The sequence below is a fragment of the Candoia aspera genome, chromosome 10, assembly GCF_035149785.1.
Source record: "Candoia aspera isolate rCanAsp1 chromosome 10, rCanAsp1.hap2, whole genome shotgun sequence".
NCBI classification, from domain to species: Eukaryota; Metazoa; Chordata; class Lepidosauria; order Squamata; family Boidae; genus Candoia; species Candoia aspera.
Window position 1 is genome coordinate 2,518,086 of NC_086162.1, and position 18,447 is coordinate 2,536,532.

Here is an 18,447-nt window from a genome sequence, read left to right on the forward strand (position 1 = left end):
GAGGTGGAGGGCTACGGCTCCCACTCCTCCTCTCTCTGGCCTCAGAGCCTCTGGCAAGGGTGGAGGTTGCCAACTTACGAACTCCTCTGCTTGGGATTCCTCTGCTTGCTCAGTCAAGTGAGGAATCTCTGGTAGAGTGCGAGGCTTCAGTTTGTGAGGGAAAAGCTGATGGAATCGTTGAGCCAGCACTGGTGCATGCACATCTCTGGCATTTTCCCACGTGTGCTCTTCCTCAGGGTACCCTTTCCAGTGTATTAAATATTGGATGCCCCTTCCCCTGCTCCTAGAGTCCAGAATTTCCTCAACTTCGTATTCCTCCTCCCCCTCCACAATTACTGGAGGGGGGGGGCATTTGCGATCGTAAGGTACTTGGGGGAGGGTCTTTGGCTAGCAAGGCCCTGTGAAAAACTGGATGGATTTTCATGGATGCTGGCAGCTTTAAGCGATAAGCCACTGGATTTATCTGCTGTACCACAGTGAAAGGGCCCACAAACTTCTTGGAGGGCCTGGTAGAGGTCAAAAACTTGGTAGAGAGCCATACTTTGTCTCTTACCGCAATCGCTGGCCCCTCTTGTCTGTGAGCATCTGCAGCTCTCTTGTAAGCACTCTTTGCCCTGTTCAGCTGCTCCTTTAACAACTCCTGTGCGGCTTGTTGCTCTTTAAGAAAATCAGCCAGGGCTGGAACAGTTCCCTGCTGGGAGGAGGTGGGCAACACCCGAGGGTTAACCCCGTAGAGTTCTTGGAAAGGAGACATCTTGGTAGAGAATTGCATAGAGTTGTTATAAGTAAATTCTGCCATGGGGAGCAGGGCTGGCTAATTGTCTTGCTGATAAGTGGTGTAACACCTGAGATACTGCTGTAACCATTGGTTAATTTTCTCAGCTTGCCTGTTACTAGCCGGATGATGCAATGATGATAGGTGGATCTGGACCCCTAATGACTGGAAAAGGGCCCACCAGAACCTGGAAGTGAACTGAGGGCCTTTGTCACTCACCAAGTGATTTATCATGCCTCTATACCTAAAAACATGGTCCATAAATAACTGCGCTGTGGCTTGCGCAGATGGGAGGCCCTTGCAAGGAATAAAATGCGCCATTTTAGTGAAAAGGTCCACCACCACTAGTATGGAAGTCAGCCCCTGGACCGGGGGTAAATCAGTGATGAAATCCATGGAAATTGTATCCCAAGGCATACGGGGGGTGGGTAGGGGTTGCAAGAGTCCTTTGGGCTTCCCTGGGAGAGGCTTGGCTCGTCTACAGGTATGACAAGAAGCAACGTAACCCTTTATGTCTACAGTCATCTTAGGCCACCAGTAGTCTCTCAGAGCTCTATGGAGTTTTGAAAACACCTCCGTGGCCTGCCGTCTGATGGTCATGGCAAAGTCTCAGTACTTCTTCCCTCAATGAGGGGGGAATGTATAATCGCCCACGATGCCAGAGGATTCCTGCTTCAACGTTAAACGGGAAGGCAGTGTCTTGCGGGCCCCTCTGGAGGTCATCCATCCTGGCCCTGGTATACGGGTCCTGTTGCTGCTGAGCTCTGACTCTTGTAAATAGGTCCTCTGCTTGTCTGCCTGCTGCTAAAATCTCTGTCTGGTTCCCCCTCATAGACTGCTCAAAGTTGTGAGGTTGTAATATAGTAGCCTGGACCTCCTGGTGAGTAGCGGGGGTTGCCTGAATGGATCGAGACAAGGCATCTGCCAAACAGTTCTGCGCCCCGGGAACATAAGAAATAACAAAATTGAAATGGGAGAAAAACTGGCTCCATCTGATTTGGCATGGGGTGAGGGATCTGGTGTTTTGTAGAAGCTGTAAATTCTTGTGATTGGTGCAAACTTTCACAGGAAAGCTTGCACCTTCTAGCCAGTGCCTCCACTCTTGAAATGCTGCTTTAATTGCCAGCAACTCCTTGTTAAAATGGGGATGCGGTGGCGCTGCGGGTTAAACCGCTGAGCTTGCTGATCGTAAGGTCAACGGTTCGAATCCGCGTGACGGGGTGAGCTCCCGTGGCTAGTTCCAGTTCCTGCCAACCTAGCAGCTTGAAAACATGCAAATGTGAGTAGATTAATAGGTACCGCTTCGGCGGGCAGGTAATGGCATTCCGTGTAGTCATGCTGGCCACATGACCATGGAAGTGTCTACGGACAAATGCCGGCTCTTTGGCTTTGAAATGGAGATGAGCACCGCCCTCTAGAGTCGGACACGACTGGACTCAATGTCAAGGGAAACCTTTACCTTTACCTTACCTTGTTAAAAACATCATAGTTTCTCTCTGCTGGTGAGAGCGTGCAGGAGAAAAATGCACAAGGAAGCAGTGTCTTCCTTTCTTTGTCATTATATTGCAATAAAACAGCAGCGATAGCAAAATCTGAAGCATCTGAATGCATATAGATTGCTTTGTGGGATCAGGGTGCTTTAAAAGAGGCTGGGATGCAAAGAGTTGCTTAAATTCTTGGAAGGTTGCTTGCTCTCTCTCCCCCCAAATGAATTTTGATCCTTTCTTCAAAAGCTGTGTGAGAAGTTTAGCCCTGTCACTAAATTTATTTATGAATCTCCTGTAAAAATTGGAGAATCCTAGAAATTTTTGTACATCTTTCACATTTCAGGGGGGTTGCCAAGAGAGAATTGCCTGGACCTTAGAAGGATCCATGGATATGCCTTCTGTTGATATTCTATAGCCCAGGAAATGTAATTCAGTTCAATTGAAGGCGCACTTCTCTAGCTTGGCGAACAGCTTGTTCTCTCTCAGTCTTTGTAAGACATCACGTACATGGGTTACATGAGTTGTAGCATCCTCAGAGAATATTAATATGTCATCTAGATAAATGACCAGATACTTATCTAATAGATCAGAGAAAATTTGATTCATAAATCGGGAAAATATGGCTCCTGCATTAGTCAAGCCAAAGGGCAAAACAAGGTACTCAAATTTACCAAAGCTGGTATCAAAGGCAGTCAGATATTCATGCCCCCCTTTCATCCGGATCAGATTGTACGCATTCCTGAGGTCCAACCTAGTAAAAATGCGTGCTTTCTGTAAGTGATCCAGCAGATCAGATATTAGGGGGAGTGGGTAATTTTCCTTGACCGTGACTTTATTGAGGGAGCTGAAATCATGCACCACTCTCATGGGTGCCTCCTGGGTTGCCAGTGCCAACGGGTCAGGCTTCTTTGGTACAAAGAAGGTAGGAGCAGACGCTGGGGAAGTAGATGGTCAGATGAAACCCTTTTTGTCCTAACAGTGAGAATCACAATGAGACGAGGAGTAGTTCTCTAGTTCTCTAGCAGTAGTTACTGCTACATAACAGAATCCTAACTGAATAAGTGTGGGAAAATCCCAGACATATAAACCCCAAAAGCTAAGGCAGGCCTGATCTGTGTCTCTTTGAATGGCTGCTTAATTCCTCAGTACTACGCATGCGTTTTCCACCCTGGATGGGAGCCCCTTCCTGCTCGCCATCATTACTCATGACACTTTTGGAGATTAGAATCCAAGTAATCTTTTAAGGTGGCTAGTTCCTTGGGGGACATGGGATATTGTTTCCTTGCTGGAATCTTGGCTCCTGGTATCAACTCAATGGTGCAATCACAGTCCCTATGGGGGAGTAGTGCTGTGGCCTCTTGTTCGCTGAAAATGTCTGCGAAATCTGCATACTTGGCTGGCAACTGGACCCCCCCTGCTTCTGTGACTGCATTGGTTGCTGGAGAGAGAAGAGCGGCTTGAATCTTGTGGTGCTGGCATTCCTTAGCTGGGAAGGAGACTGCTCCCGTAGTCCAGTCCAACAATGGGTTGTGGATCTTCAGCCAAGGTGTGCCCAGGACTATAGGCACATTAAGTGATGCAGTAACATAAAGTTGCATCCACTCAGTGTGGTCTCCCATTGTTAGTTGCAAAGGTTCTGTGAAACTTCGAATCGGCCCTGCCTTGAGGGGCTGGCCATCAATGGTCTCAACTTCTATGGGATGTGGCAATTCTATGGTCGGGATGTTGAGGTCTTGTACAGTCTGTACATCAATAAAATTGGTGGAAGCTCTGGAATTCACAAGGGCCTCTAGCTTGACCTGGTGCTCTGGGTTTACATGCATTATGACTGGTAAGTAGTAAAAGGATTGCCTGGAATCCTCGGAATGAACCCTTCTTAATTGATTGATGGTCTCCCTGCTGAGCTCTGTGGAGGGAGACCAACAGAGTTTCCCTGGTTGGAAGTCTTGGTTCTGCTGCTTGTCCTGGGGCTCTTACGGAATTTGCTTGGCTTCTCGCTGGGCAAGTTCTCACCATATGCCCCGGGACTCTGCAGTAGAAACAGAGGGCTCTCTCTCTCCTTCTCTGTCTCTCAGCCTTGGAAGTAAGCCTCCTGCTCGCCCCGATCTGCATCAGGTCCTCTGGTCCTGAGTAGAGAGATGCTGCAGAGAGAGCTGGAAATCCTGGAAGCACTCTGAGGCCCCTGCCTCTCCCCGGCTGCATCTGAGCTCTTCTAGCCTGGCATCTACGACCACAGACAGTTGATATAAACCTTCTAGGGTAGCTGGTGTTCCCTGGCGCACTAATTCATTTTTAATTTCCTCATCCAGCCCCTGTTTGGTCTTTCAAGGCACTCTCATTCCAGTCCAGATCTCCTGCTAACAGCTTGAAATCAGCAATGTAAATTCCCACCCTCTTGTTGCCTTGCTTGAGCTTCCAAATTTCCCGGCTGGCAGTGACCTCTCTGATCGGGTTGTCAAAGTGTGCTCGGAACCCTACCAGAAAATTCTGGTAGTCGTTGAGAATTGGGTTGTTGTTCTCCACCATGGGAATAGCCCATTTGGCTGCTGGGCCCTTTAGCAGACTTAAAATGAAGGTGACTCTGGTTCTGTCTGTGGGAAACTGCCGGTCTGCTGTCGAAAAACATCGTGCACTGTGTGAGAAAGGTTCTCAACTGTCCTGCTTCTCCTCCAAACTTCTCTGGTAAACTGCCCTGGGATCTCAAGACTACTGGCGGAGCTGCTGCTGCTGCTGCTGGCACCAGTTGTGGGTTAACTGGAGCTGGTTGTAACTGCTGTAGCATAGCTGCTTGTAATGTGTTGATCTGGAGATCTACTTGTTGTTGGTGTTGTTGCAGGGCTGCTGCCAATTGTTGGATGGCTTGCTGAATTTCCTGGTTTTCTGAAGACATTTTCCCAAATGTCTCTTTTTTTTTTGTTCCTCCCTCTTTCAATGGGAGTAGGAGTTTGTTAGGATTGATGTCCTAACAGTCAGGAAACCATGCTGAGACAAGGAATAGGTCTCTAGTGTTTTATTACTGCTACGTTAGACAGAAAATCCTAACAAACTGAAGAAGCGTGGGAAAAACCCAGACAGATAAACCCCAAAAGTCAAGGCGGGTCTGTTCTGTGTCTCTTTGAATGGCTGCTTAACTCCTCAGTACTACGCATGCGTTTTCCCCCCTGGATAGGGGCCCCCTCCTGCTCACTATCAGTGCTCATGACATACAGTTTTTATTGTATTGGGATTTCTTTTTATCTGAGGGAAGAAAAAAGAACAGGATGTGAATGTTGGCATTTCCTTGTTTTTTGCAAGGAGCAAGCCATTAAGTTACTATGGTACAAATCACTCTGGCAAAGTCAGAAGGTCAAACTTAAGTATCCTTAGTTTTGAGGGTGAAAAGGCATGACCATATTAGGTAAAGCTTTTAATTGCCCTGGAGAGGTATCTGCCTGGGCTTGTTAGTTTCGGCTTCCTTTCTATCTGCCTTCCTCCCAGTCCTCTATTGAGTGCATGTGAATGCACAAGCCTGTAAATATGTTTAAATAAGAAGCTTTCTGTAAATACATTTATTTTTATAGAAATGCCTGGTGTGTGTTTTTTCTGATCTCTTGGGCTAAACGCTTTCCAGCACTCTGCCACAGTGAAGCCTCAGTTCCTTAAGTCTGAGAACACTTAGAAAAGTGTTTTTCAGCCAACAGGGTCACTGGTGATCACGCTTTGCCAGCAGTTAACCAGGGGAGCAGCTGACTCAGCCACTCGTGTCATTGGAACACACCCACCTAGTCACTCTCTTACCCATGAAGGATCTGGCCAAATGAGGACTCAGTGCCAAGGGTTACATGTCTAGACTGTGCAGGACAGCATTTTCTACTTGCTTCTATTGATCTTTGCCTACATGTGCATGTTTATGTTGCTTGGCAAGCTGCATTGGAATTTGCTGCCCAATAATCCTGAGCTGCTACATGTCACACAAACATGGAGTACACTGTTGCTTGGCAGTGGCGCCTGGTGGCATGACAGCACTGTGAACACACATGCAGCTCTCCTACAGCATCCCAGTAACATGCTAAGATTTCACCTAAGGATCATAGGGGAGATTATCTTTCTCTGAGAAGTAGAACAGAGGATGCTGGGGGAGGAATGAAATTTTTATTTTAAAAAACCTTTTATTGTCAAAGCTAATTGCAGCACTTGTCAGTTCTTAAACACTTTGTTGCAGAGACTTCTTGAATAATAGTCTGTCTTGATTGTCCCTTTTGTTTCTTGAACTGCCTAAAATGCCTTTGCTGGACAGCAGCAGAGACACAAAATGAAAAAGGAGAAGGCAATGTAATTTGAGTTTGCTCTCCCTTGTGCCTATCCTGAACATTTTCAGTTTTGAGGGAAAGGACAGCAGGGCATAGTCTGTTTCTCTGTCTACCTTAAATCATATACATACATTATAAACATGCACTTTAGTGCAGTGGGTGAATTCAGCCAGTCTTCCTGGCAAGACAATTGTTGATGTTTCATAAGAATTCTATGAGGCAACTTGTCAGTGAAGTAAATTACAAAATACTCCTGCTGTCAAAACTGAGCACAAACTGCAGCGTTTAATTGAATCCTGGAATCAAGTTGCTTCCATGGCAAAACAAAACAGAAATAATTTATCTCAACTTTGCAACACTACTGATAACTGCATTTCTAACAGAGGATGCAATGCATGCTTTGTCCCACCCAGGTAGGTTACCCTTCAATCCATAAAGCCTTGGTATTACAAAATATTGCAATATTAGAGAAGAGATGGTGAAACAAGCAAAACACTGCACCTTCAGATCTAAGTGGTCATGCATGGAGGTCAATACTGATTTTTTCCTATTGCTACTTGGGTTTTTTTAATGCTCATTTTACTAAACAATTCCAAGGTCTATTGCAAAGTATAGGAAGACAAGTTCAATATTCAGCTGATCTTTAATTAGTGCATTTGTAGCATATTCATCAAGCAACCAGTGGCAATTTTTTTTCAAAGGCTATAGTTCAAGCTACAAGTACTTTGCATTGCTCCAAGATAATGGGGATTAAAACAATGCATTGTCTTTCCATTCTAACACACATAGGGGAGGAGAAGTAATAACTAGTGTCCTTAAAGTGCTCTTTCCCAAAATTACCCCCCACTGTGTTGTATAGTACTCCCACCACCTTCATTCTAAATAACAGTCTAATACTGCAGGAATATGTGAAATTTGGGAAGGCTGGATTAAAGGCATGGTCAATACTACTTTTTTTCTGGTTTCAGCTGTAAAAAGTAATTAATGGTATTCATGACCCATCTGTGATTCTTCCCCAAGTATTCTAGGCTAAACAGACATTGTAGGAGAAACAGGACTGATTTCGTGCTGGATCTTCCAACAGTAACTAGCCCCTATGTTTAATTTTTATGTGTAGTGGGTAGTCTGCATAAATGAGCCCTGTCAGTCCCTGCTCAAATGCTGTGATCTGTATAGCAGACCACCTTGTCTCTGAAGATGCCAGCCACAGTTGCCAGCAAAACATCAGGAAATCTGCTGTCTAGACCATAGTTGTTAAACCCTGAAGCTGAACACTGCCCAACAGTCTGCATAAATGCTCGCTGTACAGAAGACCAGGTGTGTTTGCCATCCTAGTTCAAATCCCCAGCTTGCCAGTGAAGAGCTTTAGTGTCCTTAGATGTCTGTGAGAACAAAATGCCACTCCAACCTTTTTGGAGGATGAGAAGAATAGAGATCTTAATAAACACATTTGACATTTTTCATCATCCGTCATTCCTGAGTGGCTCAGGGGGGATTTCCTGCTTCGACACCAATCAAGTATCGGACTTACACAGGCAGCATCAGGCCGACCCGGTTTGTTTACCCCTTTGTAGTTCCTTGTGTGTGATTGCACAAGGCTTGAACACACAAACCTGACACCCTCTCCTTGACTTGAGCATTACAGGGCACCATCTTGAGGGATGTGCTGTCTATGTGCCTCTGTGGCTGGTGTGAGATCTGCCGCATGGCTTGGGATGTGCATGTTCATTCTGTCTTAAAGAGTGGAGGATAACACAAAGGTGAGTCCGGATCAGAAGGTACGATCATGGAATGGAAGTCACTTTTCAGGCATGGGGAACCCTTCAGCTCCGACAGTGGTTTCAGCTGGGAAACGGGGGTTGCCAGGCGTGGGGGGGCGTGACAGGCTCGACTCAGACTTAGGGTAGCCCAAAGTGGAGTGGTTCTTCCTCCGCCTAAGATGGTGGAGGAGGCCATCGCTGGACCTCATTGCCACAGGGCGCACTGATGTCTGGCTGGCTTTGGCAGGCCCACAACTAGGGTCTCTGTCACCCGGGGCAAACATGGATTCCGCGCCCATTTTAGTGCCTCCCCAGCGCGGCACACGGGGCACATGCCCCGCTTGCCCCCACCTAGTTGCGGCCCTGGGCTTTGGGAGCGGGGCTACGTGTGTGAAATTAATAGACCTCTGTGAAATGACCCTCGATGGAGCCTCCGACTTCAGGGGCAGCAAATGGAAGCGACGGGGCGAGCGCCTGCTGCGCTCACGGGCACCGCGTTTCCGTCGGCTGAAGGGATGCCAACGCCAGACAGACAGGACCACAAGTTCCATCATTCCGCACGGAAGCGGGGGGGGGAGGATGGGTTCCACCCCCTTCTAGCCGATTGGCTTTCATTAACTCCTCCCCTCCCTGTCTCAGGCCCGCCCGGCAAGCCCAAAAGCGCATGCGCCCATGAGAACGCGCCTCTGGGAATCCTACGCTGTCTCGGTGCCGCGCGAGGGCGGGGGTCCTCCCTCGACTTGAAGCCGCCTCTCTCGCGGTTACCTTGGCGACGACGCGACGCGACGCCCCTCTTGCCGCCTCAGCGACGCCGATCGGGCTTCCTTCGGCCGCCCCGCCATGTCGCTGCGGACGTTGCCGCTGCTCGTCCTCAACCTGGGCGGAGAGATGCTCTACATCGTGGACCAACGGCTGCGCGCGCAGAGCATCCCGGGAGACAAGGCGCGCCAAGGTCAGGGGGCCGCCGGGAGGGGGAGACGAGGTCGACGGAGGCGGCCCCGGGAGTGCAGGCTCCACCGTCCCCCGCGGTGGAGCCCGTAGTCCCGCCCAGCCGCAGCGCCTTGGGGACCCGCTGGGACCCGCTCGCGGTTGTTGCTGCCGTTCTCCCCGATTGGATCCCCAGAGCCGCTCCGGTGGTTTTCCAAAGCAAAGCTTTTTCTGCTATTCACCCAACTATGATTTATTTACAGTAGTAAAGTGTGCAGCTGAAAGTGGAAAATAAACCATATTTATTCTTCAAGGATCCTGGCATGATGAAACCTACTAGATCGAGAGTGCTGTAGTCTACACTTAAAGCTTTGTTTTTTGCAAGCCAGCATTTCTGGACCAGGGGGGTCCAGAGGGGAAACTGTAGGGAGAATTCCCTCTGGGGGAGACCTAGATGCTTGTCTGTTCCATGGAAGCCCCTGTCCTGGAGGGGCATTGCCCTGCTTTCCCTCTCGCTGCACCTTCCCTTCAGCAGGATGCTCTCAGCCTTGGATCTGCACTCCTGTGGCACTGTAGACACACCACTCCACAGGCTGAGGATGCTCTTGCTTCCTAGGCTTCTGGAGAATGGCTGCTTTGCCTCTGAGACAAGAATATCTGGAGTTCCCTTTAAGAGGTATTACTCCTCATGTATCAGAAATGGACCACTAGACTGTGGAAGTAAAATAGAGAAACAAAACACCAAGATGAGACTTAAGTCAACTCAAAGTGAACATGTCTAGAAGAAAGATATTCACACACCAGGTTCAAATTCTGGATCCAAAAGTACTTGAGTTTATTTTATTTTATTTTATTTACTGCTGGGCAAATTGTTGTTTCTTTACCTCTCTAGGTGTTCTGAGAACAAAATAGATTAACTCCATGGAAGTGGAGAGGCTGAAAAATAACATTTATAAAGTAATAATTTTTGGTGGTTTGGCCAGATTCTGCTTTGCAGGTGAAATAAAAAAATCTGGTTCTGTAGATTTTGCTTGTTGAGAAACATAGAATTGCTCTAGAAAAATAGCCCATCCATGTGGATCTGAGAATGTCTCAGCAGAGTTTTATTCCCTGTGAATAAAAGTTTTTTGTTTGTAGTGGGACCCCATAAAAGTTGAGCTGCTGTTGAGCTGTTCCTTCATTTTCAAGAACTTTAATGCTGGGAAAACACAATTCTTCTGCGGAGTGTGAAATGGGCTTGAAAAATGACACAATCCCATTTCATAACACCTATATCATTGCCGCTTTAAGTATCCTTGAGAGCTGTCTTTTGCTATGCCACATGATATTAAGTGGCAGTGTAAAAAATGTATGTCCCTTTTTCAGTTCTTTTCTCTTTTCCGCCTTGTTCTCAGTCTGTTCTTAGTACTTGACCCATCATTCTTTCTGTTTTATGCTTCATGTAGATGAATGGACTGATGTGGACAGGAGACGAGGTACTGTAACATTTTTAGTCCCTGCATAAGGCCTACACTGAGATTCCAAGCAATGTATATGCAGTATGCTGAGGGATGCTGCCAGAAAGTCCCTTCAGAGCAGTAACTCTGAATCACAAAAATTTATGGAGTTCAGGTGATGGAGTGTATGGTCTCTTTTATGTGTTACAAGCCAAATCCAAGAACAAATTCTTGGAATCATTGTTGAACAGTTTGGTCAATTCTTTAATTCAAATAATACACCTTGAGGTAAGGTGTTGATGACCTGACAGGTTAAATTGTCATAGACAAATTACCTCCCAAACATCCTAAAAATGCTACTGTGCTGATACTGACTTGGCTTTTTAATCTATTCCATGACTGATAATACAGATTATCCAGGAAATTTATACCATATTCCGTGCATTAGTTATTGACATCCTACAAGATTTTGTGTTGGTTTTCCTGCAGTAGATGGCTCTGGTCCCTTTGGAAATTATTTCATAGCACTAATTATTATGGCACCATGTATCAGCAAGGGAGCATATGAAGAGCTGCTTGCTCCTAGGAAAAGTAATGGTTCCAAATAAGCATAACAACAAAAGTGGCTACTTTTCATAATAGGCTGCAAAAGTAATAGGACAAAAAAGCAGGCATCTAGCAACCTTCTTCAATCTGGAGGCCAGCAGGTGCATAAAGTGCAACTCCTACCCCTTACAACATGGCAGAAGACTGGAGATGATGCCGGTTGTAGTCAAACAAGCCTGGAAAATCCAGTGTAAGGGAAATGTCAGATAAAAGTTGTGAGGCTAAGTTCAAATCGTCATGCAGCCATGGAGCATATTGGGTCACATTTTACCAGGATAAAATTGGATAGTGGTAGTATGTATTCATGCCTAAACTTCCAGGAAAAAGCATGAAAATTCCAGGCATGAAAATATATTTTAAATTAACAGCCTATTTAAAAAATACTGGCATTATTCTCACAGTAGCACCTAATTTCCTTTTTGCAATAAGCATTCTATTATCTGTTGAAGTCTTGTACTCATGGTAATGCTTTATAAACATCTATACCTTATTTGACAATACTTGATCAAGGTTAAATTTAATCAAATCTTTTTAGCCAGTGAAATTCCCTGCTCTAATTTGACTTTTGACTGGCAGAAATAAGATTACATTTGCAATTCCAAGATCTGCTTGTTTTGTTTTACTTGTTTGCTTTAAAGTGTAGAAATAAAGAAAAATATATAAACATAAAATGCAGAAAAAAGAAAACAACTCCCTTTTTAAACACAGCATTAAATATTGACCACACAGAGTAATATTGATCAGTCTTTCCATTACATTGAAAGGGAAACAATTCATAAGTAGAGTGAACACATATCAGTCTAGAATCGCATTGTCTTTCCAGTATAAAAGAGTAATTTTTTTGATGTATTTCATTCTGTAGTTCCATAGTTCTCCAGTACATTGATAGATTCCTCATTTTTGGCACATAATTCAGAATCATGTTCATATCTTTAAACATTACTCTTCTCAAACCATATTAACAAATCTATGGAGGTTAAACCAACATGGAATGACAGTGAAGTCATGTGTATAAGTATCCCCTCCATTATTTAAACTTTCAATATAGTAAAGTTGGCAGTCAATCCCTTTCGAACATTCTCTGAGGTGTCCAATAAATATGAAAAAAATAGTTGTTAAATTAATCTTATCTTACGATCATAAGATCACTTCAAAACCATTGTTGTTGTTTATTCGTTTAGTCGCTTCTGACTCTTCGTGACTTCATGGACCAGCCCACGCCAGAGCTTCCTGTTGGTCGTCAACACCCCCAGCTTCCCCAGGGACGAGTCCGTCACCTCTAGAGTATCATCCATCCACCTTGCCCTTGGTCGGCCCCTCTTCCTTTTGCCCTCCACTCTCCCTAGCATCAGCATCTTCTCCAGGGTGTCCTGTCTTCTCATTATGTGGCCAAAGTGTTTCAGTTTTGCCTTTAATATCATTCCCTCAAGTGAGCAGTCTGGCTTTATTTCCTGGAGGATGGACTGGTTTGATCTTCTTGCAGTCCAAGGCACTCTCAGAATTTTCCTCCAACACCACAGTTCAGAAGCATCGATCTTCCTTCTCTCAGCCTTCCTTATGGTCCAGCTCTCGCAGCCATATGTTACTACAGGGAACATCATTGCTTTAACTATGCGGGCCTTTGTTGTCAGTGTGATGTCTCTGCTCTTAACTATTTTATTGAGATTTGTCATTGCTCTTCTCCCAAGGATTAAGCGTCTTCTGATTTCCTGACTGCAGTCAGCAACTGCAGTAATCTTCGCGCCTAGAAATACAAAGTCTTTCACTGCCTCTACGTTTTCTCCCTCTATTTGCCAGTTATCGATCAAGCTGGTTGCCATAATCTTGGTTTTTTTGAGGTTTAGCTGCAAGCCAGCTTGTGCACTTTCTTCTTTCACCTTCATCATAAGGCTCCTCAGTTCCTCTTCGCTTTCAGCCATCGAAGTGGTATCATCTGCATATCTGAGATTGTTAATGTTTCTTCCAGCGATTTTAACTCCGACCTTGGATTCCTCAAGCCCAGCACGTCGCATGATGTGTTCTGCGTACAACTTGAATAGATAGGGTGAGAGTATACAGCCCTGCCGTACTCCTTTCCCAATCTTAAACCAGTCCGTTGTTCCGTGGTCTGTTCTTACTGTTGCTACTTCGTCATTATACAGATTCTTCAGGAGGCAGACAAGATGACTTGGTATCCCCATACCACTAAGAACTTGCCACAATTTGTTATGGTCCACACAGTCAAAGGCTTTAGAATAGTCAATAAAACAGAAATAGATGTTTTTCTGAAACTCCCTGGCTTTTTCCATTATCCAGCAGATATTGGCAATTTGGTCTCTAGTTCCTCTGCCTTTTCTAAACCCAGCTTGTACATCTGGCAATTTTCGCTCCATGAATTGCTGAAGTCTACCTTGCAGGATCTTGAGCATTACCTTACTGGCATGTGAAATGAGTGCCACTGTTCAATAGTTTGAACATTCTTTAGTGTTTCCCTTTTTTGGTATGGGGATGTAAGTTGATTTTTTCCAATCTGATGGCCGTTCTTGTGTTTTCCAAATTTCCTGGCATATAGCATGCATTACCTTTACAGCATCATCTTGCAAGATTTTGAACAATTCAGCTGGGATACTGTAGTCTCCTTCTGCCTTGTTGTTAGCAATGCTTCTTAAGGCCCATTCAACCTCACTCTTCAGGATGTCTGGCTCTAGCTCACTGACCACACCGTCAAAGCTATCCCCGATATCGTTATCCTTCCTATACAGGTCTTCTGTATATTCTTGCCACCTTTTCTTGATCTCTTCTTCTTCTGTTAGGTCCTTGCCATCTTTGTTTTTGATCATATCCATTTTTGCCTGGAATTTACCTCCAATGTTTCTAATTTCCTGGAAGAGGTCTCTTGTCCTTCCTAGAATTATTGTCTTCTTCCACTTCCGCGCATTGCTTGTTTAAAAATAATTCCTTATCTCTTCTGGCTAGCCTCTGGAATTTTGCATTTAATTGGGCATATCTCCCCCTATCACTGTTGCCTTTTGCTTTCCTTCTTTCTTGGGCTACTTCTAGTGTCTCAGCAGACAGCCATTTTGCCTTCTTGGTTTTCTCTTTCTTTGGGATGTATTTTGTTGCCGCCTCCTGAACAATGTTGCGAACTTCTGTCCAGAGTTCTTCCGGGACCCTATCTACTAAGTCCAGTCCCTTAACTCTATTCTTCACCTCCACTGCATATTCCTTAGGAATATTAGTGAGCTCGTATCTAGCTGATCTGTGGGTCTTCCCTAATCTCTTCAGTCTGATCCTTAAAACCGTTATAATAATTAATTTGTAAATACAGAGCATCCCAGCACAGAACAGTGAACAAACCACACCACACATTATCAAAAAGTATTTATATTTTAAAAGTGTTTTTATACCACTGATATCACCAAACTCAGGAGTCAGAGTACAAAACTAAAAAAGCCCACACAACGAAACATCGTAACCCAGCTCCACACATTTTACTCCCCCCAAAACATAAGATACATCAAAAAAGAAACAGCAGCAAGCCCAATCACTGTTAAGCTTCCAAGATCTATGTGGCAAAGCTATTTTTACGGTCTCATAGAATGTCAGTACTGGAGAGAAGCCCCCAGCCATGAGGGTTGGCCACAGATAAAAGCTGCCTTCTTATCCATAGGCCCTTACTCCCAAGATCGTAAAACATTGGACAGGCCCTCTCTAGATGACCAGACATGAGAATCAGAATAATGTGACAAAAGGCGGTATCTGATATAGCTTGTAACTATACTATAAATGGCTTTATAAATAACAACCAGCACTTTGAGTTGGGCTTGGAATACTACAAATAGCTGTTACCCTGCCCAACAAGTATACTTAGTGCATTTTAAGTACATCTGCATCATGATGTCCAGTGTACTTAAAAATAACTTCCGTGAAGGATTAGAACAGATGGGGAGCTAGTGAACACCTTAGAGGGCAATATCAAGATTCAGGAGGGTCTTCACAACCTGGGAGAATGGCCCGGACCAGCAAGATAAATTTCAGCAGGGACAAATGCTGTGGGCAGTTTTCTTACATTTGGGTAGGAAAATTGAAAGGTATGAGTATAGAATGAGAGCTCCATATTGGATAGCCGTAAATACAGAAAGATTCTGGGTGCTTTAGTGGATCACAAGCTGAATGCAAGACAAAAGCAAATGCAGTCCTAGGCTGCATCAACAGAACTATAGTCTTAAGACAAAGAGAAGGCATTGTTCCTTTCTATTTTGCATTGGTCAGACTGCGTCTAGAGTATTGCATCCATTTGTGTGCATTGTATTTCAGGACGGACACTAATAAACTGGAGTTTGTTCATGGGAGTGTAATCAAGATGGTAAGAGGCTTACAAGGAAAATCTTAAAAGGAATGGTTGGAGGTTTGAGATATGTTTTCAAGTGCCTGAAGGGCTATCATGTAGAAGATAGGGCAAAATTATTCAGAGCTGTTCCAGGAAACAGTACAAGAAACAATGTATAGTGTCCATCCAAGGAAATCAATTTTGGATGGACACTGGGAAAAAAATGTCATGCTAAGAGCTGTTCAACAATGGAACAAGTTTCCCTTGAGGAGTGTTTCTTAAAATATGGTCCTAGGACCCCTGGGGGTCCCCCAAAACCCTCTCAGGGGTCCACAAAATCAAAATTATTTGCCAGCCTATGTTGAAAAATAATACAGTATTAACATCCACCAAACAAACATGAGAAACAGTAGCAGCAACGAATGCGTCAGTTTTAATTTTTAATATAGTAAATATTGATAAATATAACCCGTACAAACAAAAGCTCTTTTGGGGTCCTCCATAATTTTTAAAAGCTGGGTGGGGTCCTGAGAAAATTTTTTTAAGGAACACTGCCTTAGTGGATGGTAGGCTCTCCTTTGCTAGAGATGTTTACACAGACTGGACGTCAGGAATGCTGTTGTCGTGGGCTCTTGCAAGGGCAGGCAAGTTGGACTGGATGATCTCCAAGCTCCTTTCCAACCCCTTACATTGTATGATTCTGTGCAGTAGCAAGTGTTGCATACCAGTAATCCATTATGTACCAGTCGTAACCTCCAGATTGTTTTCAAATGTAGCCCTATGTAAAGCACGTGGCCCTTGAATTCTATGAAATACTCAAGTTGCATGAATAATGTCTGATAGTTCATATGCAAAATGTAGACAGATTTTGTCCAATCTGTTTCCAGTACCTACTATCAGTTGCTTCTGCTGCAAAATTAGTAACCATTGCACCAGTTCTTGCACGTAACTGCCTTAGTCTGCTACTTCTAATCCAGCTCTTCACAAATTGGTGCCCTCCAGATGTATAGGTTCAGTTTCCATCATCCCTAGAGATCTTGGCCAAAGGTTTGGGATGATGAAATTTGTACTCTAAGGCATCTGGAGGGACAGCAGGACCGGGAAATCTGTTCTGTTCCGAAGTTTATTGTTTGAACATCTTTTCATACCATTCAGTATGGCTTCACCACATTTGTTCATACTTTCATAAAGTTTTTGTTTGTGTAATAAATTTGATAGTGATGCAAAGCAGGCTGCAACCATGGGTGTGTGTGGGGAGTAAATGACAGTACATGTGAGCCATTATCATGCAAATGAATATGGCCTGTTAGGCATGGCATCAGATGTTTGAAACACATGTTCATAATGGTGGCACTGTAGTTTGCAGTGGATGCCAGTGACAGCCACAATTATAACCCCAATGTGCTGCCTCACCTCTGATTCGCTTACATATGTTGTACCGTAATCCTGCAGGTGAACAACGAGTAGGGGGTAATCATTTATTTTGATTACCCCCTACTCATAAAAGAACTTGCACAGACTTGAGCAACAGGTTTTTAAAGAGGACTTCTGTGCTCTGTGTGCTAAATGTACAGTACAGTAGTTGCATAGCATTCCTTCCTTTAATAGTTTGCTTGGGTGCACTCAGGACATCCCAAGCACAAGCTGCAGCAAACTTCTGCTGCAGGCCACGGAACAATTCAGGAATCCCCAGTTAAAGTTAAGGCGTAACCCTGCCCACGGAATATGGCTTTTGTTATGGGCAACACAATGCAAAAGGCTCCGCGGGTCCCTTCCACTGGATCAGTACTGAATTGCTAAGAGGTTTTCTGACTTGGGGTCTAAGCAGCACACAAGCAGGAATTGTAACATCTTTTTTAGAAATCGTGATGAAGGCTTTACTACAGATATTTTACAAGGATTGTTTCAGAGTTTGTCTGGAGGGAATTGTGCTACGTGTCTATCTCTAGAGACTGTGTTTAGCAACACCTACTGGTTGCTAAGTTGAATGACTCTAAGGAAAAATAACAGTGGCAGAAAGAAAAAGCATTGTGGGGATGTTCATACAATGCCCTTAACCCATTTTCTGGTTTTGCACAATTCACCGAATCATGTGAGCTAGGTTTACATGCATTTGAAGCTACAAAAAACCAACTCAGTTTACAAGTAAGCTGCGCAAATGCAGCGAAAACATTTGCAACAGGCCTGGTTAAGTGTATTGTGGGAACATAGCTGAGATTGTGACTGTTGTACAGAGAACCTGAGGGAAACTCCATTTTTCCTCCATCCACCATGGGAAGAGAGAAAATGACAGTATTGGATAATAAACTTAGTATAGTCCCTCTCTTGGGGGAGATGAGCGGTAATTAAATTTGAATAATAAATAAATAAATATTAATACTGCTTAATTTCAGGTGTCATCAGCACCCTCACACTTCTGGCTTTTAGGACAGCCAAGTCTCCTATAATTAATTCAATTCTGACTAAAAAGATCTCAGGCCTAAAGATGCAGTGCTCATAGTTAGATAATTTCTGGCCTGTTCGGTGTCTGATCCTCCCATACACAGTCAAAATTTGTTACAAAGTCTGAGTCACTTCAAGGTTATTAAAAGTCTATTAGTATTTCTTGTAATTGATGGGGGAGAGAGTTCTTTATACCTAGCATATTGGGGAAACAGGAAGCATTTAATGTTTAATTAATACTAATGAATGCCACTCTGAAGATTTCTCCTGCCTGGCAAGTAGGGCATCTAAATATTGATAATTAGGGTAAGGATTTCTATGACATGTCATATTTTTTCTGGAACCTTTATTTGAATTTATAAGTAAGTTAAAACATGTTTTAGAGTAATCTGGTGAGAATTAGATGCTTTTTATTT

The 18,447-nt window shown here is 44.2% G+C and overlaps 2 protein-coding genes across 4 annotated transcripts in view; one reads left to right on the forward strand and one right to left on the reverse strand.

Annotated features, from left to right (window-relative positions):
- Positions 1-18,447, reverse strand: part of THRAP3 (thyroid hormone receptor associated protein 3) — a 185,043-nt gene that overhangs the window by 25,382 nt on the left and 141,214 nt on the right. The gene's annotated exons all lie outside the window — the stretch shown is intronic.
- Positions 8,958-18,447, forward strand: part of OSCP1 (organic solute carrier partner 1) — a 35,289-nt gene continuing 25,799 nt past the window's right edge. The window contains exon 1 of one of the 2 annotated variants that reach the window (XM_063311776.1): positions 8,958-9,263. In XM_063311776.1, the coding sequence (XP_063167846.1) occupies positions 9,152-9,263 (112 nt within the window). In that variant the 5' untranslated portion in view covers positions 8,958-9,151. The remainder of the gene's footprint in view (positions 9,264-18,447) is intronic. The other variant, XM_063311775.1, reaches the window with a different exon arrangement.